General features: G+C 46.9%; 1 protein-coding gene across 4 annotated transcripts in view; it reads left to right on the top strand.

Annotated features, from left to right (window-relative positions):
• Pi3K21B (phosphatidylinositol 3-kinase regulatory subunit alpha) overlaps positions 1–23,246 on the top strand; it is a 165,667-nt gene that overhangs the window by 121,034 nt on the left and 21,387 nt on the right. For all 4 annotated transcript variants that reach the window (XM_075874876.1, XM_037432170.2, XM_075874877.1 and 1 more), the window contains 2 exons: positions 1,906–2,160; positions 13,894–14,404. In XM_075874876.1, the coding sequence (XP_075730991.1) occupies positions 1,906–2,160; positions 13,894–14,404 (766 nt within the window). The remainder of the gene's footprint in view (positions 1–1,905; positions 2,161–13,893; positions 14,405–23,246) is intronic.

The following is a 23,246-nucleotide window of genomic DNA, read 5'->3' as shown; positions in this document are numbered from 1 at the left end:
CAATTAGTTTGCTAGAACTAGGATCACTTAGCCTTTTCCATAACGTGCCAGTTTGCGAACGATCTCTAGCGAGGATGGTGTCCGAACGTTGCGCAACAGCAAGACTACGCTTGTGAGAGCCACTGGAGCGGCGGTGGCGACCGAAAAGCCTCGCCGCCTGATGGCGTCGCACTGTCGAAACCCGTTGTTGGCATGTGCCCTTTTCGTGCTCGCACGGGCATCGTGCTTTGCGCTGCATTTAGTCAACAAACCCGTTAAACGCGGGTTCTGCCCGAAACAAAAACTTTCCCCTCACACGACCCTGGGGGGGAAGACATGCCGGGACAGTCGTATGGATGTGATGATAGGTTGATGAGTTATGTGTGACAAAGCGCCTTCGGCGCCGCGTTTCCTTTTTATCTGACAACGGCATCAAATCCCGGCTGCCGCGGTTGCGTTTTGATGGATGCGAAATGCTTGAGGCTCATATGCACTGATTTACGTGCACGTTAAAGAACACACCGGACGGTCGGAAATTTCCGATGCCCTCAACCTGGGCGTCCCGCATGTCGTTTTGGGGCTTCAAACCCCACATGATTACTGTCAGCTCGACGCACCGAAATCTTGGGGCGCGCCGCGTAATCGAAAATGCGGATGCTAAATGTGGATGTTAGTTACGTAGGTGACATAAGTGTGCCGTGAGAGATTAGAGGTAAATTTACGCCAAGGTACTTGTAGCATGAAACACTTTCTAAGACACTATCATTAATTAGGTATTTGGGAACATCAATAGAACTAGAGGTGCGAGAAACGCGCATTACCTTGCATTTATTAGCGTTAAGTCACATGTTCCATCTAGGGCACCAGAATGAAACTTCATTAAAAACGTTGCAGGAAATGAGAGTCAGTATTAGTGCATGCATTTCTATAACGAACAGTCATCAGCAAATAATTTCTACGATTTTCTACGTCGGACCATAAGCGCGAATGGCGGCTCTCGTTAGTTGAACGGTCATGGCATTAAAATGTCCGAGAAGTTTTAGAGTCATGTCCTCCGTGCCGCGCATGACCCGCTGACGTCGCCGCAAAGCAGCAAGCTAAGTTTAACGACAGCAAGTCAAGTTGAAGTGCCCGCCTTTTTTTTTTCCGGCTCTCGTGTCATGCTTGCTGTATCTTTCGTGAACACGGCTGTGACTAAATGGGTAACTGATACAGCCCTACACAGGGAGAGCGTCCCTTGGTGTTTTCTGCATTGTCGTGGCAGCCCACAACACAATACTTCGTACCTCGGTGGCGCTTCCGTTGGGCCGCTTCTTTCATCGCGTAAAGGTAACTTTGCACAGCGAGCTTCTCGTTTTAGCGCACCAAGCTGAACGGCACGGCGCCTGAGATCCCCACAGCGACTTCAGAACACATTGCGCGCGTGTCGCACGCGCTCCCGTTTTGGCGAAACACACTCGCTCGCCTGCAACTTCTACCACGTCTCTCCTTCAGTGTTCCAGAGCTCACCGCCAGGGCCAGACGTGGCGTTGTCATTGCTCTGCAAACTTGAGCGTCAGTTCCCTATAGTTGTGACCCCCAAATACGGCTTCTGCGCGAGACACTTGCACCACGTGGTGCAAACAACTTCACAGGGGGTGCCAGCACCCCACGCACGGTACAGTTTGAATTGAAACTAGTTTTAAAAGCACACTTTAACTACTCTTTCAGGATGCACTCATGATTAGCAGCAGATTTTCTAGGCTTTTGATGGTGTGAATTTTCATGTGATGCAGAAAAACAACTGATGGAGAAAAAACATTGCTTGTCGGGGGAGTGTGAATGAGTTTGTCTGCTTTTTGCGCTGCACTACATGGTGATTGTCAACTGAAAACGTTCGTGTCAGTACCTTTTTAAATTTCCCCGACTTTCCTTGATCTGGTGCAGTCCCTCAGCGAGTGGAGCAGTGAAAACGTGCAGGAGTGGCTGGCAGCCATCAACATGCTGTCCTGCGGTGGGGAGGCACTGCGGGAGCTCAAAGGTGCAGACTTGGCCGGCCTGGATCGAGAGCGCCTGTGCAGCCTAGGCCTCAAGGAGGAGGCTGCCCAGGATGCCCTGCTGCGCTGCTTGGCCGAACTGTGCCGTGCAGCCCCTCCTCCACCACCGGCCGCATTGGTCGCCTCAGCCAGCCAGCTCCATCAGGTACTTTATTCTAGCTGTGTTTTTGCCCATGTTGTATTTGATGAGGGCATGGGCTGAATGTAATGACGACGCGATTGGTTCATATGGTTCACCCTGCATTCCCTGAACTGTTTCATTGTGGTGGCGTCTGGGTCCCATTATCTTGTTGAGCATAGAGTGACTGATAAGTAATACAGAGAGAACTCTAGTGTTAATGAGAGCTGCAACGCACGGTGTTTCAGCGAGCATGAGAATGATGGTTAGTGCATGGATTTGTTCAGTCTACGTTCTTTCAGCTCTGCTTCGTTCCGTGTGGCCTTAGTCTGCTTTGCCGCAAGACGAAGTTCAGCAAAGATTCAGCAGATATGCTTTATCATCTCGACCTTTTTACGCTCTCCTATTCAAATTAGCTCAGGATATTCACAACGGCCTGTTCCTTTATCTGAAACAAAATAATACACAAAATTAAACAAAGCCACAAGTGCGTTCGAAGCTCGCAAGCATGAGAACTAAGCAAATAAATCCGTGCACTGCCCGTCGTTTTCATGGTGGCTGAAGGATCCCTGCACCAGATTTTCTTTACGAGGGGGGACACGAGTCTTTGAGACGAAAAAAAATTGTTTTTGAAAGTGGCATTTTCATAAAATACAAACACTGTCACATGTTCTGACAAAGTTTCTCGCATCGCGGATGAATATTTAGGTCACAATATCAGTTTATATAAGCACCATTAGCTCTATGTTTTGAGTGAAAGAAGCGCAAAAATGGGCTGTTTTTCAAGCCGCGATGCCACTGAACCGCGCAAGCTGTCGCGACTATATTGGTCACGTCAGAAAGAACTATTTTTCTTTTTGAAGTTCCTGCCATAATTTAATTCGTATGCCTTTTGTTGTGTAGTAATACTGTGTAGAGCAGTGGTTCTCAGCCATGGATGTGTCGGGGGCCCCTTGTGGCGTTGTACAAGTGATAGGAACCTCTTGCAGGGGGGGGGGGGGGGGGGCATACGTAGGTAAATTAACACAACTGGAGCGTGAAACATGTCCCTCTTATTGCTACCAAAAACATCAAACTTTGCACATCACTTCATTTCGGACAGTTCATCAATGCGTGGCACAGTCGTGCTTCAACATACTTGAAGCGTGACATTTTTTTTGAGGGGGGTGTAAGTGGGTGAGGCTTTTGCGGATCACAGAAATTGCTTTGCGGACCCCCACTTGAGAACCACTGGTGTAAAGAAAAAGTCCCAGTGCGACTCCGTTGGGGTACTCTGTGCACATGACTAAATGCAGACTTATTGTCAGTGCACCTGGTTGGTGTCGTCTGCTGCCGCGCGTCGATGCACTTGAGAAGCATAGAGCGACACCATTTTTGAAATCGCTTGCGTGCAACAATGTCCGAATATTGCAAGTTCGCCACAGGAATCCAGTTTGGCTAGGAAAGAAAGCGGACGCGTTACAACTTTGAGAAACACCCTGATCATGTCAAATATCTTTGTTTTACCATTTTTGTTTTTTCGATCAGTGTTGCCAGGTCACACGAGCGTTCTTTGGAGTTGCAAATATGCGGTGACAACGCAAGAATAAATATAAGCTTCATTCACGAGGCCACATTGCCCTTATTTTTTGTGCCTCCACGCTACAATGGAAGTAGTTCCGAAACAATGGCAATAATTTTCATGCATACAACTATTATCTTGAACTATTTAATTGATATTCAAATAAATAAATCACAGCTCGGTAAAGAAACTTGAGAAGGTACGGAGTTCAGTGTCAGCTTAGCAATAGCGTTATGTTGTTTGAATCTGTTCTTTAAATCGCAATCCCCATCGCGCTCATCTCTAAATCCTTGGAGAAGCATTGTACATCTCTTGAAGGCGACGTCTCTGTGGGATACCTATGGTTGTATTAAAACAAACATTGCCACATGTAATGTAATGCTTGAAATTAGGCACCATTCTTTTGCGGTTTTACAAAATGAAACAGGGCCGTTAATCACATTTCATAATGTTCGCTTTTTTTTTTTTCTTTTCATGAAAGTTTCGCTGCCAGGTTTATTCGCTGTCTTCTGTAACTATGCCAACTGTGACCCAAGGAAAATAATGGAGAAGAGATCCTAGATCGACTTTGTGAATTTTTTGTGCTTGTATTGCCATAAATACCGAATGTGCGTCTCGCGCAACTGGGCTTGTTTTTGTGTTTGAGGCAAACGACAATGTTTCATTCGATGTCTCGATTGATCGAAATGAAAGTGCATAGCCCTTATTGTGTTTAACAGTGGAAGTCATTTCACATGTCATTTAGTTAATGCCAAGGTAATATACTGGCTACAGTGGCGGTGGCTTAAAGCTGTTTGATCTTTTTTTTCTTCTACTCTTGCACTTTATGGGGTTGTCACGATCCCTGCAACCCTGGAATATTGAAGTTTTTCTCTATCCAGTGAATGCGAGTGAACTGCAAGCCAGACTTTGCTTTCACAGAAGAGTGCAGTGCATCCTTCATGCTTTCTTTCAAGGAACTCAAATTTAATATAAACAAGTTATCATTACATAACATACATACGCAATGCAAACAAAATGCAAATAAAAAGCTACAGAAGAGTAACACTTCCTAATAAAATGTCCTTGAGTACAATATAATGCCATAAAAAAAGAAATATTCCCTTTTTTTCTTCGCTAGTTTTAGCGGCGTAGTTTCGGTCAAGATCACAATCAGTGCAACAGATATTTGATTGCTGCATCGATTACGATCAATGCAGTGATAATATATAGCGTGCCTCATTTCGCTGTTAGGATAATCTCACACTGTGTTTTCAAGCAAGGGGGAAATCTCAAGGCAGAAATTTTAAGCAAGAGTTTGGAGAAATCAATTCAGGCAAGATGGCACAGCGTGTCACTAGACGCACGTCAAATTAATCACACACACCAGGTAACCGCAATGCACTTTTTAATGCATACAGCACTACATATTTTCCCAATCTAGTTTGTTTTGTTTACTTAGGTACTGTGTCACCGAGCAGGTTCTGTTGGTTGCTTTCTTTTGTCAACTCTCATCTGCATCATTTACTGGCGGACAATACAGTGCATATTGCAAAGGATCACCAAGGTTTCCATGTTGCGACAGCCAAGTAACGCACCCGCTCAAGCACATGTGACAACCCTGATGCCATGGCTTTAGCGGGCGGTAAATCACAAGACGTGCACATTCCGCAAGACACAGACGCTCGAATTCAGACCGCGACAACGCCTTGCCGCAGTGGTCTAGTGGCTAAGCTACTCCGCTGCTGACCCGCAGGTTGGGAGATGGAATCCCGGCTGCGTTCTCGATGGAGGTGAAAATGCTGTAGGCCTGTGGGCTTGGACATGGTGGCACGTGGTCTAAATTTGCGGAGTTCTCTACAACGGCATCTCTCATAAGCATATGGTGGTTTCTGTACGTTAAACCCCACATGTCAATCAGACTGCGACGACAACGTTGAGTGGTCACCCTCACACGATATGCTTGGTGCATCCTAGCAAAACAGAGGATACAGTGGAACCCGACTGTTACGTTTCTCACTGCTGCGTTTTCTCAACTGTTAAATTGTCTTTCATCGGTCCCGGCTTAGCTCTCATAGAATTTTATGTATTGAAACCCTGCTGTTACGTCACACCTAGTCTGCCGAACCCGCCCGGGCACCGCCATTTTGATTTGACGTTTGGCAGTCTTGGCCTAGCTTGGCTATGAAACACACAGGTGTAAGCACAGGTGCTATCACCTGTGCTTACAACAGAAGTTTCACTACGTAATGCCGGAAGTGTGCGGGAGTCCCACCGCCACGCGTTGCGACTCGTCTTCAGTCGCTGTTGCGTGCGCTAAGCCTGTTACCGTTGAACTTGTCAGCACAATTTTTTGTCAAGCCTTAATGGCATCGCGTGAGCGGAAAGCGCTTTCTCTTGAGAAAAACCTGGGCTTACTTAAGGGGAGACACTGGTCTGAAAAATTTTTTTTAAATTTTCAGTAGTTCCAAATTGCAATTGTTTACTGATATGCAATTGGTTACAAATATGCAATTAGTTTTTTGCTATCACTTTTAGATTTTTAAATACTGACTGTTACATAAACTTGCATTCTGCCCAGGCTTTTGACATCTTCCTCCTAAAATATTGCTACAAATTTGATATGACAGCATTCCATGAAGGCCAGGGAGTGCAACAAAACCATAATTTTATTTTTAGCTTCATTGGTACCAGAGTTATGGCCTTAACAAGTATACTCATTAGAAATCTGAAACTGTTGCTTAATTTTGCTGCTAATTAAATCACTATTGTCAATAAAAATATTACTTTTTTTTTGTTTTCTTGCATTAATCAATGTATAAGCTTTCAAATGCTGCAAGAATTATCAAAATCCGACTGCTACATCAAAACATACTGTGGGCAACGGCTTAGGGTGTGATGAAAAATGTTGTTTTGAGAAAACGAGAAAATAAGTTTAGGAACATGCTGAGCATTTATATTTAACTAGAAAAGGTGTGAATCGGTGTATTAACCATGTTAGAAGCCACCAAGAATGTAGTCATCATCATTCTCCTTGGTGCGCTTTCTTTTCATGGCATGCTTGAAGTTTTCAGCATGCTCATGCTTCTTCTCCGATGCCACTAGTCGGCGACTGTCCTTTTCTGAGCATCTTTCAGCGGCCACAACACTCTGCTGCAGGTGCAGCTCCTTCAATATGGCGGCATCTGCTCTTCCTTTGCCAGCGTTGAACCTTGCGACAGCTTCGGCCACAGCAGCTTCAACGGTGAAAAGCGACGCGTGTTTGTTTTTGGACACGAGCGACCAGATGACGGAGTGCAGGCTCTCGTTTGGGTTCTGTGTTTTGCCTCGCTTACAACGCTCCTGCAATTTTTTGTCAGAGAGGCGCGTGTAAATAGGTCGCAAGGCATCAACCACATACTCCGGCAGGTTGTAGCGATGATTCGGAGGAGCCTCCTGCTTGGCAATAGCCTTGTTGTACTTGCACTATGACTCTTCACTAGTTGGGCAGTGAGAGTGCTGAGGGCTTGCATCAGTAGATGCTACGTGATAAAAGGTCGCCCAGACAGCATTATTCATGTCCTCAATGCTTCCTTGGTTGCTTTGTAAAGCCCATCCATAATATGACGTGAGCTTTGTGACGAGCTCGCCTGTCAGTTTGCCCTTGCCGCCAAGGCTTGGCTTTCCTTCGGCTCTTTGTTTTTGCAGGAGGTTTCGAAGTGCTGTGCCCTTGCGCTTATGCACATGGTTGACACAGTCCTCTTTTTTTATTGGCACGAAGCCATATACCTGTGCCTCCTGCAGACTGTTGAAGGCCCGGCTGTCTCCATCACACAACATGGTTGTGTAGCGGAGCCCATGTCTCTCCAATGAGCGGCCGAATAAAATTTGTGCTGCTTCCACCTCCATTTGTCCTGGCTTACTGGAGGTATTCTTTTGGCAAGTGTGACCAGCTAGCCACTCGGCATACCTTGGGTTGTCCTCCTTCGGCCCTAGCTGGCAGCTGAAACAAAAGTTCGATAGGACGACGAAGTTGAGCACATAACCCGTGAATAGTTCAATCACAGTCCCTACACAAATATGGGATGAGTGGCCCCTGGTCAGCCAAGTCCCATCAAAGGAAACGGCGATATTTCCAGGATTTCCATAGTTGAGTTCGGAATACACCGTTTTCACGGTGCTCGCGCAGTCATCAATAACGCGCGCGGCAGCGTTCATTTTCAATTTCTGATAATCCTGGTATGTCTTGGTGTGCAGGCCTCTCCGTGAAATATTTAGGGTGGAAAAAATATCGTTGAGCGCAGTTTGCCCTTTTCCTGTGCTCATTGCCGCGCGAACCGCGAGCACGTTAATTTCGAAGGGGCCGTGCGCTGCGCCCCCCCCCCCCCCCCCTGCTCTCGGCGAGCTCCATACAGTCCTCAGTTTACCGCACTCGTCACATGTGAGAACAAGTTTCGCGGCTATGCCATATTCGCGGTCTTCCTTGGTGGAGATTCTACCAGGCCCGCCACACACACCGCACTTCATACACTGAAAAAGTGCATTGACCAACTCTAAGCTAACAACGGTAAACGGCGTACCAGGCGTTGCAGCTTCATCCGAGTCTCGAAAAAAAGACCGCTTGCGTTTTGTGGCAGACTTCGATGAAAGATCTTGCAGAACATCGCTCGCACGACACTCGATGGCCACTTTTTCAGCTTCGGAAACCAGGGGAGTGTCGACGCGCACAGCTCTCATGTGATCTTGGGACATGGCTATCGCGATCGCGGGTGCCGCGGTGGTGATAGCGCTGGCACAGCCTGCTTCTTCCGAGTTCTCGGCGGCAGAAGGTCTCGCTGGTGATAAGGTGCGGGCTCTCGGACACCGTTTTCGCCTTTTCCCGAACTCATGAGCACTCCGGAACTTCCGATGACCGCCTGCCATTGCACCGAATGCACAGCTGTTGTTAGGCCGAATCCCTTCGCGTCCAATAGGAAACTGGGAACTGCCCCACGTGACAAAAACGCACCAATGATGTGCGAGTATTCAGTTTTTCTTTATGCGCGATAGCTGCGTTGTTGCTAGACGAAAAACGTTCTTCTGCTAGGAACAGATAATAGAAAAATGCGTCTTTAAAATGAGATCAAAATGGCTGCGCTACTTAGTGGGGTTCTCGCGTGCTGCGGCGTTGAATACGACCGTTTTTGAGGTGGTTTCGAAAGCGAAAATGGTCATCAAACTGACTTTACAACCCAATAACTTGACAAATACGCATTACAGGGCTATAATATTTTAGGAACAACTTCCTTAGACCTTAATGTTTATGAAAAAATTATAAAAAAATACTTCAAAAAATCGGTTTTTTGGAAAATTTTCGGCCTCCCATACTTGTCTCCCTTTAAGGGGGGGCGTGGCAATGGGAATTGTAAATTTGGCAAAAATGTTCAGTTTTTCAATTAATTTTTGTCTACAATCCTGATACCATGTTTTACATCAGTGTGATTTTAGATCAAAATAAGTAGTAGAAGTTGAGAAACAAGCATTTTACTGTTGGCCTGTCGTCAAAAGCTATGTGAACATTGGGCATAGCAGAACGCAAATGTTCAGCTTTTCCTTGGCAAAGTATCATCATATTGGCATCATCATAAAAGAGGACAGATTGGAGCTCAAGATGGCCGCAAAGATGCATTTTTTCCACTGAAAAGTAAAGCCAGCTTCCTTCCAAGTTCCATTTTATGAGTTTCTAGCTCCAATATCTCTGAGCTCCATTTTCTCAGGTTTCGATTTTTGAGCAGTTGCTGTCAGTCATCGCTGTGCCATTTCACAACAGATTAAGCTGTAGCCATTCGATTTCCTGCACTTAGATTCTGAGACGTTGATGAGGGCCGTAAAGCTGTTCATATTTGTGTGCACATCATACAGACTTTTGTAATCGGCTTTTTGTAAAAGTTGTTGGTAAAACAATATGTCCTGGACATTTCAGAAAAATATTTGTGTGCTTACTTAAATGTTAAAAATAAACCAATAGCATTATGGCACAAAACCCTTGTAAATATCCTTATGCAAAAATTTTGACGAACTTGTGCCTAATTAGATAATTAATTTTGGGGGTGACAATGCGAGTCTATCAAGTGTTGTAACTCAAGTGTTATATTAAAAACAGTAAAACCTCGTCAATTCGAACTCGGTTATTTCAAAATCCTGCTTAATCCAAAGTATTTCTGTGGTCCCTTTAATTTGAAGTGGCGGTCAGCACAAGTCTGGTTAATTTAATAATTTGGGTGCAGTGTGCCCATTCTCGATCCCGATTTCGCCGCAAATCCGCGGAAACGACGAACCTTAAGAGCCACAAGGCAATGTACTTTAGCGGTACTAATGAATGGTAGCTGAAGCACCCATGCCTCACTACTTCCAGCACGCGGCCTTGTGATGAACTAAAATATGCGCCTGTGGAAAACAACACACTTCATTGCAATACACCAGTGACGTGTGGGCAGCATGTCGCACGTTTCTCGCAACGTCAGCGCGTCACGATTTATCCATTCTTTCTGGGAAATTAAGGAAATTATAAAGGACAGTCTGGAGAAATTCACAATGTTTGCGAAAATCTGAGTGCCAATTGCTCCAGCAATTTGTGCACTTGCACAGGTGGCGGAGTTCTTGTTTGCAACGCCTACTTTGAAAACTCGGGTCGAAAGCTTCAATGGTGATGTTTTCCTGCGAAAACACATTGCTAATTTGGTCACACTGTCCTTCATTATTAAATTCTTGATTTTACGAGAAAAAATGGGCGAATGGTCGCATATTTACACGCTGACGCAGCGAAGGGCAGGCGACGTGTTTCCCGCGTGTCACTACTGTGCTGCAGTGAAGATATCTTGTTTTTCGCAAGCGCGAATTTTGGACGGACTTTTTTTTTTTTTTTCCGGTAACGGCAGTTAAGTCTAGAATTCCCCCTTGTTTGCGGAAAAACTGTGACCACGTATTGCAGGAAACATGATCCTTAAAGCCACAAACTACCAGCACAGGAAATGACCAACCCGGATTAATTTCAATAATTTCAAGTTCCTTGCATTCCACATTTTGAATGAAATGTTTTGAATGCTCCGTTCATTCGAAAACCCGCTTAATTGAAAGATTTTTCACGGTACCAGTGACTACGAATAACGAGGTTTTACTGTAGCTCAACACCGATTTCAGTTATATCAACACAACAAATGACACCTTCATGTTAAATTTCATTCCTGTAGTTTCATAAATAAGAAAGATATTTTTCATTGCCACGTCCCCCCTTAAAGCAATCGACAAGCAGCCTGCGCGAAAAGGTTCGACATTGCCAAAACCCTTTTAGGCTGCCACAGTCAACATTCAACAGCATCATCTCGATGCGTGCCGAGATCGAAGGGAATGCCACTCTCTTGGGCCCGAAATTCAAGCAAGCTCGCATTGCCGGTATCAACTTTGACGGCAGCATTTTACATCAGAAGGTAATGGAAATGGCCGACAGACTGAGCCTCACTGATATTGCGACGTCAAATGGCTGGATCGACCATTTCCGCAAGAGGCACGGCATCGCTAACAAAACGATAAGCGGAGTAGCGGCAAGTGTGAACGTGGAAACAGCCAATGATTGAAAGTCCACATTATCTGCTTTCATTTAGGGGTACGAGCCTTGTGACATATACAATGCTGATGAAACAGACCTCTTCTTTCGTGTGCAGCCATCGAAATCGTTAAGCCCAAAGCGCAAGGCGTGCCATGGAGGCAAATGCAGCAAAGACCGGCTGACGGTACTCCTTTGCTGCAATATTGATGGCTCGGTGATCAGGCTTTGGTGCAATATTGAAGCCGTAGGTGATCAGCAAGTCATGTTGATTGAGAAACATTCATATAGGACATTGAAAGTTTCTTCCAAAAGAGCTGTGAAAGCAGTGCGATCAGTGAGTGTAGAATGCCTATTCATGGGGTATCTTGTGGAACACAACTTTCCACTGAGCACAAGCGATCACGCAGGACCACAGTTTAGAAAAACGCTTCTGAAGTGTGAGGGTGCGGACGCAAAAAACAACCGGCGTTTTCGACAAAATGGCTGCAGATGCCGGAAACAATGCCCGGGCTGAAACGCCATGCTTTTGTAGTCGCTGTGCACGAAAAAAACGACAGCGCGTCGCAAATCATGTCAGATATGCGAAAAAAAATCACTTGCAAAAGAAGTCATCAGCTTTTTCTAAAGCATACTGTAAGCAAATCGTGATGTTAACCCTTATTTCGATTTTTGAAAGCCGTTTCAGTAGTTGTGGTGCATTAATATAAGCCTTAAGTATATGTGCAGTAAAACCTGTATATAACGAAATTGACAATTTTTCTGGAAAATGTATTTAAAGAAGTTTTTTTTTTAATGCAAGTTCAGTATGAAAATTCGAAAATTGAACGCCCAAAATACAGTCGAACATGGATATATCGAACCCACATATATTGAATTTTCGGGTATATAGAACTTGTAAGTTTTCCCCTTGAAATTCCTTTATAGGAGAATACAAATTCGCATGTTTATATCATACGGTATTTTTACTCCCCCCCCCCCCCTTTCGCAAATATCAAACGCCGTGCGATCTTTGCGGCAGCACAGCTCCGTGCGCGAGTTGGAAGGTGCACTTCTCGCGGCGCCCAGTGACCTCCGCGCGGCACCACGCCTCCACCAAAACCTGACACTTTTTTTGTATTCGTTTCTCTTTCTCATGTTTTCCCTGCGTACACATTGGCTCGTAGAGCAGGAACGAAGGAGCCGAAAGATGACGTCCTCCTCCGTTTGCCTTTTTTTCTATTTTTTGTTGCTGTTTCGAGAGTTAGGATCAGCCAAACACAGCTCGCGCCTTCTACTGTTGTCCCTGCGCATGTGGCTATCGCCTCGAGCGCTTTGTTGCTTTCGTTGTCGCATCGCCTACATACCACCACATGTGCAGCATTTCTCTTTTGCGTGCATGGTGCGCAAAGTCTTTGCAGACTCTTTGAATTGCCGACTTCTTGTGTTGCTATGGCCAGCGTCAAGAAGCGCAAGACCCTTGGCTTTGCATTGAAGTTGAAGGCTATTTAGCGTGTTGAGGCGGGCGAGATATGATACAGGTACCGCTGAGCACTCTGAGTACCTTGTTGAAGAACAAATCAGATATCAAGGCAAAGGCGGCAGAGTGGTGATTGTCGGGAGCATGTCATGTGCGGGCTTTCGCCTCTGGTAATGTAGAAAAGGCACCACTCTATGCCTTGTTTTTAGAAGTGTGCACGAAGAACATTCCGGCGAATGGCAGGATGCTGATCCACAAGGCCAAATAGTTTGCTGATGCACTCAAGGAAACCACTTCGCTGACAACACCAGGTGGCTTCACCGATTTAAGCAGCGCTACAATATCGTTGGCAAAACTATTTCTGGCGAAAGCGAAGCTGTCAGCAGCCATGGATGACAAAGGATTGGCCCAAAATCTCCGCAAAGTTTTCCCCCCGCGGAGATTTTCAATGCCTGGCGAGACATGAAGACGGACACATTGGTCAACTGCTTCTGCAAGGCAGGCTTCGAAACGACGGAACTTGCAGAAACTGGTGAAGACGGCGATGACAAGCGCATAGATGACGCCTATTGCGAGTTGTTCTGCTTGTCAGTAGCAGTTCCACACGAAGTTTTCGTGGACATTTTTGTGGAAGTGGGCTGCAATGTCCTTGCTGACGAAGACATAGTAGCTGCGGTCGCAGGGACCCAGAAGGCCCAGGCGACAACTCATGTGATGAGGAGGATCTTCCGGTCGAGGCACTGGCTACACGGGCGTACTCCGTCGCTGAATTGGTAGCAGCGTTTGGCATCATTCACTGTAGTATCGGCCGCATGGAGGGAACTGGGCTGTCTCACCTGGACAGCCTTGATGAGATCGAGACTAGTGTCTTTAACATTTCAAAAACGAAGAAGCAGGAGATCGATTTTTTTTATGCAAATAAATAATCTGCGGCATAATTCTTGAATGCGCTTATTGTAGGTGATGATTCGCTGCAGGTAAGCTCTCAGAGCCTGCATCTTTTGTATATCAAATTTTTCATATATTAAACTATTTTGCAATTTCCTTCGAGTTCGATATATCCGGGATTGACTATATATTACACATGTAGTTCTACAAATGCTCTTCACATGTTTATTCTTGTGCAACTCAATTCCACACCCTCCCTGTGGGGAAGTGAGTCAGTATGACTAAATAAAAAAAATTTTAAAAAACTTGCAGGGGGACCACGACCTGGAGTGCGGGAGCTTCCCTCCGGGGCTTGAACAATGCGACAGCTGCCGGCACTTGTTGCGCGGCCTTGCGCACCAGGGACTGCTGTGTCGCCAGTGCGGACTGGTGTGCCACCGGTCGTGTGCGGCTACACGAGGCCTGCCGGCATGTCGTCCGCCCGTGCCACGGCCCCGACAGGCTCTGCTCGCACTGTCAGCACTCTGGCGAGACCTGGGGGGCGAACACCCCGGCACCGACGTGCCACCCTTTTTGGCCCGGTGTCTGCGCGAGGCCGAGGCTCTGTGTCAAAAGACGGGGGTTGACCCGTATGAAGTCTATGCCAGCCCTTGCATGCCGGAACGGGTGCAGGAGTTGGCTCTGCGACTGGCACAAGATCCTCACGCCGACCTGCCAAGTTATGACCTGGCTTGCTGGGTGGGAGTCCTGAAGAAGTACCTGCGGGAACTGGCTAGTCCCATCATCCCGGTTCACTTTTACGAACGCTTTCTGGAAGCAGCAAGTGAGGGCACAAAAAGATGGCTTGGCAAAACTTTTCTAGGGCTAGTTGGTTTATACCTCCTCGTAGAGTTTCCTATAAGTACACTAAAGATAAATCATAGAACTGCAACGCATGGTGCTTCAGCCAGCATGAGAATGATGAGTAGTACACAGATTAAGCTTCATTCTTTTGGCTCCATTTGGCTCCGCAAGGCCTGGAGACCGTTTGTCGCAAGAGGGAGTTCAGAACCTTGTCATATTTAGGGCTGCCTATTCAAGTCGGCTCACGAAGTTTACGATGATCCATTCTTTTATTTGATACAAAACACAACGATAAACAAAGCCATGAGTGCATTCAAACCATGAGCTTGAAGACTATACAGTCTAAGCCCGCTACAGTGAAACCTCGTTAGACCGTAGTTGGCCGGGAATGACGTTTTGGTACGCATTAAGCGATGTACGAATTAACCGTCAGTGCCAGTTTAGCGGCTACTTACCGGTCAGAAAAGAAGGCCACAATCCTCACAAACACGCGCGCGCACACACGCCGGCACGCCAGCTTTATTTATGGACAGGCAGCAAAAAAATCTGTGATCTTCACTTGCCGCCGTGGTGGCCTTGCCTCGACGACGGCATCTTCGAAGTCGGTGAGGCCGCGAGCCAGCCGGTCCATTAGGCCACGCTTCTCGGCGAAGGCTCGCATCACAGTCACAGCACGCGCAGCTTCGGATAACGAGGGGCCGTCGTCCACTTCGACATCGCCCTCCTCCTCACTTTCGCTTGAATCGGGACGAGGTGCGATGGCGGCAACAATGTCGCTGTCGGAAAAGTCCGGGGATGTAAGGACGTCTCCGTCCACATCTCGGAAAGTGCCGAAGTTGAACTTGTCGACTCCCTCTCCTTGCCGCTCGAGCACCTCAACAAGGAGGCTCTCGCAGTCTTCGGTGTCCTCACCATCCTCGTTATCCTCCATGTTCTCGTCGTTGCCTTCTTCTGGCATCTTGAATTGTGCTCGCGCGAAACAGTTCCGTATCGTTGCAGGCTGCACCTGCATCCATGAGTGTGCAAGCAGGTGTATAGCACCCAGGAGGTCTATACTGTACGTTTTGGCACTCTCCATGGCGATCAACATCCGCCGCAAAAGATTTTTGCGGTAAATCTGTTTGACAGAGCGGATGATGCCCTGATCGAGGGGCTGGGCGAGCGCTGTCGTGTTGGGCGGCAAAAACAACAGCTTAATAGCCGACAGGTTACCCACATCGACATGCGCCGACGCATTGTCAAGCACTATCAAAATGCTCCTTTTCTTGGCAGCAAAACGGCGGTCCAGCTGGCGCACGTACTCCTCGAACAGCTGGGCTGTCATCCAGGCTTTTTTGTTGTGCTTGTAAACAACACCGGATGGCAGCCGAGCGCCTTTGAAGCACCGCGGGTTTCCATACTTGCCAATGACCATCAGTGGCAGCTTCTCACTACCGGTCATATTTACGCCAAAAGCGACCGATATGCGATTTTTGGCGTGTTTCCCGCCGGTGCACGTCTCATTTTTAAATGCCAATGTCCTATTTGGAAGAAGGCAATAAAAAAGTGCCGACTCATCAAAATTAAAAATGTCGGCGGCATCGTAGGCTGTCAAGGCTTCCTGCAAAACGGTGTCCTGCCATTCAACAGCGCCTTCTTTGTCTGCTGCAGCAGCCTCACCACAAACAACCTTCCCCACGATGCCGTAGCGGGCTTTAAACCGCGACAACCAGCCGTTGCTGCAGGCAAAACCGGGGCAGTTCAGCTGATCTGCGAAAGTTAGGGCTTTTTCGGTCAGAAGGGGTCCGCTAACCGGCAGGTTCATGCTCCGCGCCTTCTTCAGCCAGAGAAGCAGGGCCTTTTCCACTTCGGGATAAGCTGAGTCTCTCATGCGGCACCTCTTCAAATCGCTGTCTGTGCCTCCCGTCAACTTTTCGCGAGCGTTCCAAATTCCGCATACAGTAGTCAGCGGCAAGTTCTTATCGCGGGCTACCGCAGATTTCTTGGCCCCATTTTCAATAGTGCGAATGATTTCAAGTTTTTCCTTTACGCTCAAGACGTGGTACTTCGGCATAGTAAGAAGTTTTAGTGTGCGAATTTAATCGCACCACTCGCGCACAACACAAGAATAAAAAAAACAACAAAAAAAAAAAAAACACAACACGCCGCACAAGAACGTAAGTAACGCAACACCACCACACCGCCGCCACGACCAACACTGCGGGAAAGTGAGGACTAACGACCGAATAAAGAAACGAGCTCAGCCTGGCTCGACGCTGTGGAGCCGTTGAGAATACGTACTTGGCTTGGATTGAAAGCGACAGCGAATTTGCACCCCCTACCGGGACCAGCAATCGAGAATTCCTAGGTTACCAAAAACCGATCTTGAAGGCCATGCTCTTGCACAATGGGATCGGCAACAGACGTACGCGCAAAAAATACGTCATCGTGGCCATGTTGTGACGTCACTATCGCTGGTGGTTGTTGTCCGATCGCCACATGGAGTGTATCGACCGTCTGTGCGCACGAAATTTTGCCGATTTTCGGCCTGTGCATGGATAAAGAGAACGAAAATAGTACGTACTAACCGTACATAACACCACAAGCGACTACGGCTTAAGCGGTCAGCCAATACATGGGGTTCAATGGAGATAGGGCGGGGGATTCCTCGCTACTACGTATAAACCGCAGTTACATATTAAGCGGGTACGTATTAAAGAGGTTTGACTGTACAATGAATTGAGGGGCCTCGAAAAAAATTTCGTTGTAGGGAAAATTTCGTTGTTGTGAAATGGAAAAATATAGCTGACTTGAGCTAGCAATACGACGGAACTTTTATTCCTGAAATTCAAAAAGTGTTGGCTGCTTTCTTTTCGTTGCCAGCAACATCTCGACGTGATTTTCACATATGCATAGCGATGCCATGCTTAAAAGCATGCTGAATAAATGGCCATGACGACTTTCGTGAATGAATCTAGCAGTTTCACTAACACCCTAACACCAGCAGCTGTCTGCCATCACATGGTATTCGACAACGCTGAGATAGAAGCGTGGTATCGGGGAGTAGGGACTTATGCGTATTCAATGCTGTTTGATCATCCACTAGTCGCAACAGGCTGATTTTGTTGATGCTTATGTACCAGCACCTCCCTGTAAACATTTCTAGCTTTGTCCACACCTGGGAGCGATAAACGACAGAGTAGGAAGCCGTCACCTAAAAGGCAATAAGTAAAATGTATAGCTGTTAGTGAGCGGCAAGCGGATGTCATTGGCACTACGAAATCGAGCACACTCACGCACCACCGCATGTACGAGCGGCAGTCTGTGCTACAACATGAACGAACGGAGAGTACAAAAGCATACAAGATTAGTCAAGGAAAAGAATGCATTGTATCCTCAAATGTTCCCAGCTCTTGCTTACTCGGCCAGAACGAGTCGAAATACAGCCGAGGTTTGATTGTTCAGACCCTCAAGAAACTGGGAAAACATCGGAAAAATCTGGCAGTTAAAAACAAAACGAATGCAAGCCAAAACATACTTTTTTAATACCGTGTTTGCTTGAATCCACGCCGACCTTAAGGGGAACACTGTACTTGAGAAGAAGTGCCAAATATTTTTGTGTTTATGAAGATCTCAATCAAAAATTCACACCTACCATTGTGTACAGCTGCATGTCGCTACAAAAATGACAGTCCTAGCAGCTCTGGAGGCAGAGATATCTTTTAGAGAAGTTTGCAACTACAGCAAAATTTGAATCCTAAGACATCATGCAATAACACAACTCCATTTTGGGCAGACGGTAGCATGGCAAAGCTGTTTATTTACAATGATTTGCAAATTCAGCTTTTTTAGTAGCCACCAGGCATGTAGTCCTTCTGTTTTGCATCACCTAAATGACGTTTTTTCAATGCCCGCTGCATGTTTTCCGCAGAAGCACACTTGCAAGCTGATGCGTCGCCGTAGGCTCGTCTGCCAACTAGGCCGGTTATGAGTTCGGTGACGCCTATGTGCGACGAATGTGCGTGCGTCATCCGCGATCCGTCGTATGATACAGCAATGTTTTTTGGCTTGTCCAGATTGAGTTGTTGATGTCGCAGACCGAACTCGCGCACTCGCTTATCGATTTCAATGCTGCAAGAGCAGCGAGGTGTTAGTTTCCTTTTCACGTAAGATTGCCACATTTTAGAGTGGAGGCCGCGGCGCTATATGTTCGTTGCGGACACGTCGTTACAAGCACTCTACCTGCTGCCAGTAGCCTCCTTTGCACGGGCGGCGAGCACATTCACCGTAAACGCATTGATTTTCTGTAGTTTGCGACGCGTGGTGAACTCCACTCTGACGACCCGTCACGCAGTTCACCCGCAAACGAGGTCGTTTCGTCAGACGGGGGAACCCGCGGCATCGGTGCGTTTAGCAATAAGACTGCGCTTCTGTTCCATCGTTGCAAAGATTGCTATCTCTCGTAGCTTCACTTCTGCTTTTTTTACTTGCGGCGCTGCAACTGTTGAGGGCTCCAAAACACGGCCGCTTTCAGCGACGTTGTCAACAACCGACGGGTGTGTACATGAGTGAGGCCTACACCGGTGACTCAGCGACCGCCGTTGAACGCTCCAAGTTTGTTATCCTCGCTGTCCTGAGCCATAGCGGGGCTCTTCCTGAAGTTCACAGCGAATGAACGATCGCCACACCCGCTTCACAAATTAGTGTTTCGCAGAACTTCCTTACTGCGACAGGCAGTCCACAGCACCATGACAAAATGGCGCATGTCCGTGCGCGTCAGGAAGGAGAAGCAGACGTCGGAAACGCCACTTGGCCAATCGGATGCCTAGGTTTTGTCACGTGCCCCAAGCAGCCAATAGAATCGTGCGGTGGTGCTTCTCGATGACGCATTGTTGCTGAAAAACCAATGAGCAAGGCGAGCCACCGGTGGCGGGAAATTGAATATGAAGAACTGCCCTTTTATACGATACCAAGATTACCACGATAGCTCGTGTGTAAGGGCAACGGTTCGGCGTGGAAAAAGCACGATTTTAGTGTCTATTTGTGCTCAGATTCATCTCACAGAGGTGTTATAAGTTGATTTTGTGCCAGAAATAATGGCGCGAGAAACTAGAAGCTTCTCAAATAAGTGCAAAAATAGTTGCAGATTCCGAAAATGTCCACTTCAAAATGTCGATTTTTTTCGCGATTTTCGACCTTTTAAGACCCGTGTCCCCCTTTAATACTAAGCCGATTACCAAAAGTCTGAAGCCCGGCAAAAAAAGGAAAAGAAAAACGTCCTCGAATGTAGGCCAAGTGAAGCACAGAAGACAGTGTTCACAAAGAGAAAACGTCTATTGAACGTTAAGATGAAACAAAGCAGTTGGTGCCTGATGCAAATAACTCGAGAAACATACAGCCGCTAGTCCTTTTGTGCTTCTTTGTCATCATTTTTTTCGTAGTACCTCTAATTATTCGCATCATAAAGGTGCCGCCCTCATTCCAAGCAGAGGTGTTCTTCCGAGTCGTCGTCGCTGTCTTGAAAGAGTAGGCAATCCTTGGTGCCATCAAGCGCATTGAGTATGTTGCACTTCTTAAAAGAGCGCACAAAGTTTCTGGGATGTCATTCCACGCTGCAGCCTCTTCGGTGATGCATATTTTTTGTCATCCACTTGAAACTCATGCCTGGGTTGAGCGTCGGACAACAACTTCACGACTAGGACAACTTTCCTTTTATAAGCAGCACTAGAATGACACCCCCTGTCTTGCACCATCTAGCTCCGCCACACACAGACCACCTGAAGTGTGACTTGAAATGCCAAACGGCTCGCTTCGGCACTGTCCACAAACTGGCGGCCTCACGTGTGTGCCCCGTGTTGGCTAGGCTCCTAAGGGCTACAACACTGTCTAGGTGGTGCTCATTGTGCACCACTCCTCGATATGGTGGCTAGAAAAAGAGGTGTTAGCATTGGCGTGCTGGAGAGGGTGCGAAAATTCATCCAGACGGGGCGTCGCTGGTGTCTACTCCAAGATGCCTTCCTCCCTCACGTGTGCACGTAGCAGTCGCTTTTTGTTGTAACTATTTCACCATGCCATGCAGATAGCTAGGCGTGCCATTTGCACCCCGAGGCGCTAGAAGGTAGACCTGCCGTGAGCTTCGCATCAAAACATCTGTACAGTTTTTGTTTTGATGCTGCAGTGTTCTCCGTGACGCCTCAATTCATGGCGAAGCATCGTTAAATCAGTATAGCAGTGCCTCATCTAGCTGAATTTTGACCGCTCTTACAGTTAAAAGGAAAAAACATCATAATGCATCACAATGTGTTTGAGCATCCACTCTTGTTGAACTATCATCCCATTTGTTCTTCTCCTTTTCAATTCTTCAAAGCATTCACGTACCTGCACTTGCTGCTTTTTCAGCGGACTATTGCGCCTTTCATATGGTATCGGTCAACTTTGCTGCTTTTGCTGGTGCAGCTGCGCATTTTTTTATCAACTTCTGGGTCAAGTTTGCTCTTGTACGCTTATAGTAGGTCTCATTCATCAACAGTACAAACCTGCTCTGCAAGCATCGCCTTCAATTCTCGGCTGTCTAACAACATGTCGGGCTGTGCAGCTTCCTTTCAAGGGCGGTGTTTTCTTTTGTTTACACACTTTCTTTACCTCTGGCTCTAGCCCATCGTAAGAAATCCTGGCATCTATTTTTAACAGGAGGCCCTTGGGTTGGGACATGCCTTTGAAAACGATCTTTCTTGTTTCTGGTTGCATATTGATAAAAAATGGTCCAAATACTAAGAATGGTCTAGCAGTGCCTCCATAAAAATTTCGAGGAAATACCACAAGAACTTGATGAGAGACAAATTATTTCTTCATTGAATTTCGTGGAGAGCCTAGAGGATTTATAAAACAACAAAAATAGTTGGTAATTACTGTATGCGCAGCCAAATGTATGCTGAAGGGGCCGCATTTTCAGAGTAATTTTTTTGCAGCACTAAATCTTGTAGTTAACTTTTTCTCTGGCGACACTGCTATGAGCGCACTTGCACTACAAACAAGAAATCTTACGAAAAATTTTTTAGGGAGTAAAATGAAAAACTAAGATTGTAGCCTCCCTACAGGGTCCGCTGCCAATACGTACAATGGCCATCCGCAGTTCCGAAAAACTAGCGAGTGATGTGCTTCGTTGCTTACGAAGAAGCACGTTGTCACGAGTGCGCTAGCGCGTCGTTCTTCTCCGCAAAGTTCATTTTGTTGTCAGCGAAGTTAGGCCTAAAGATGACTTCAATGACGTGCCGCACTTGTAGTAATATGATTGAGCATCCGCTTACAGCTCCCAACTAAAGTGTAATACAGTGCAGTCCACTTATAACGATATCGAGAAAACCTAAAAATATGATCGTTATAACCGGTGATCGTTATATCTGGACTTCCACCAAAAAATCGTCGCCGGACGTACCTTTTGTAGCTCCCGGCTTCATTTCGCTATTTTCACCAATTAATAAATATTGTAGATAGTAGGATGTCAAAACAAGACTTTATTTCTTACTCCGAAGAACGCATCACGGGTTCGCTGAGGAAGAGAGACTGACCGACGGCGGGGTGGGAGCAGTGGGAGGAAGAAAGCACAGCCAGAGGTATACAGCCGGACTGGCAACGAGGCCCCGCCCCGATGCCGCCGCGCCGCTTTGCTTTTCGCTTTTTTTATTTTCTCTCTCTTTCCCGCTTACGTTCGGCAAGCTACGAGTAGCTTGCCGGCTTGCCGTTGTAGAAGGCGGGGAGCCGCGGAGCGCGGCGCTTTGCTTTTCGCATTTTTTTTTTTAATTTCTCTCAGCCTCTCCGCGGTCGACGCGCGGCGAGGCGCAAAACGTGACACAGCTGGCGCCATCTGTAGCGCGTCGCGCCAACTCGTGATGCTCTCCTCGGCTTTTTGAACAGCCGGGACGCGCTGCCGGCGCTGTGCTGCAGTGGCGGCAGATACGTACTCGCCTACGCTAACTATTCGTCTTGTCTCGGCATAGTTCGTTTCAGAGGAACTTATCAATCTAAATGTTACGATTATTCTGAATGAAACATGCCGTCCACGGCAAACTTTTCATCGTTGTATCCGATATGCGGTGGATAACATATCGTTATATATGGTTTTTTTCCCCATAGCCCCAATGCATGAAATGAGACTGTTAAGTCGACCCATCGTTATAACCGATATATCGTTATATGTGGTATCGTTATAAGTGGACTGCACTGTATATGCCAAGTGGTCATCGAGCCCTGAACACGTCGCGAAGTAGCGATTTTCGACTGTCATGTCCTTGCAACGCTCAAGCAGCGGACGATGGTTTCCCGAAGGAAGCATGAAGCCAATGGCGAGGCGAGCTGGGTCGACATGGCGGTCACAGCCAATTAGAGTCCTCAAAACAGCCTTCAAACATTTGCTTTTTGTGCGTTTGTTTTTAAAGGGAGGGGCCAGCTGAGGCGGAAAATTTGAACTCTGAGAAATGCTATTTTTGATGAGCCCACGTAGCCGGCTCCCGCCATTGCTATCGTGAAGCTATCATTTCTTTCAAATCTCTGTTTTCTCGCGATTTCTAGAAAACTTTTTGCTACCTAGGAAGGTGAAACAAATTTTCCGAAGCACTTCTGCGAGCCCCGCCGCGGTGGTCTAGTGGCTAAGGTACACGGCTGCTGACCCGCAGGTCGCGGGTTCGATTCCCGGCTGCGGCAGCTGCATTTCCAATGGAGGCGGAAATGTTGTAGGCCCGTGTGCTCAGATTTGGGCGCATGTTAAAGAACCCCGGGTGGTCGAAATTTCCGGAGCCCTCCACTACGGCATCTCTCATAATCATATGGTGGTTTTGGGACGTTAA

The sequence above is a fragment of the Rhipicephalus microplus genome, chromosome 10 (assembly GCF_043290135.1).
Source record: "Rhipicephalus microplus isolate Deutch F79 chromosome 10, USDA_Rmic, whole genome shotgun sequence".
Classification (NCBI taxonomy): domain Eukaryota; kingdom Metazoa; phylum Arthropoda; class Arachnida; order Ixodida; family Ixodidae; genus Rhipicephalus; species Rhipicephalus microplus.
Note: the sequence above shows the minus strand (reverse complement) of the source record. Positions and strands in the feature narration are given on the sequence as shown.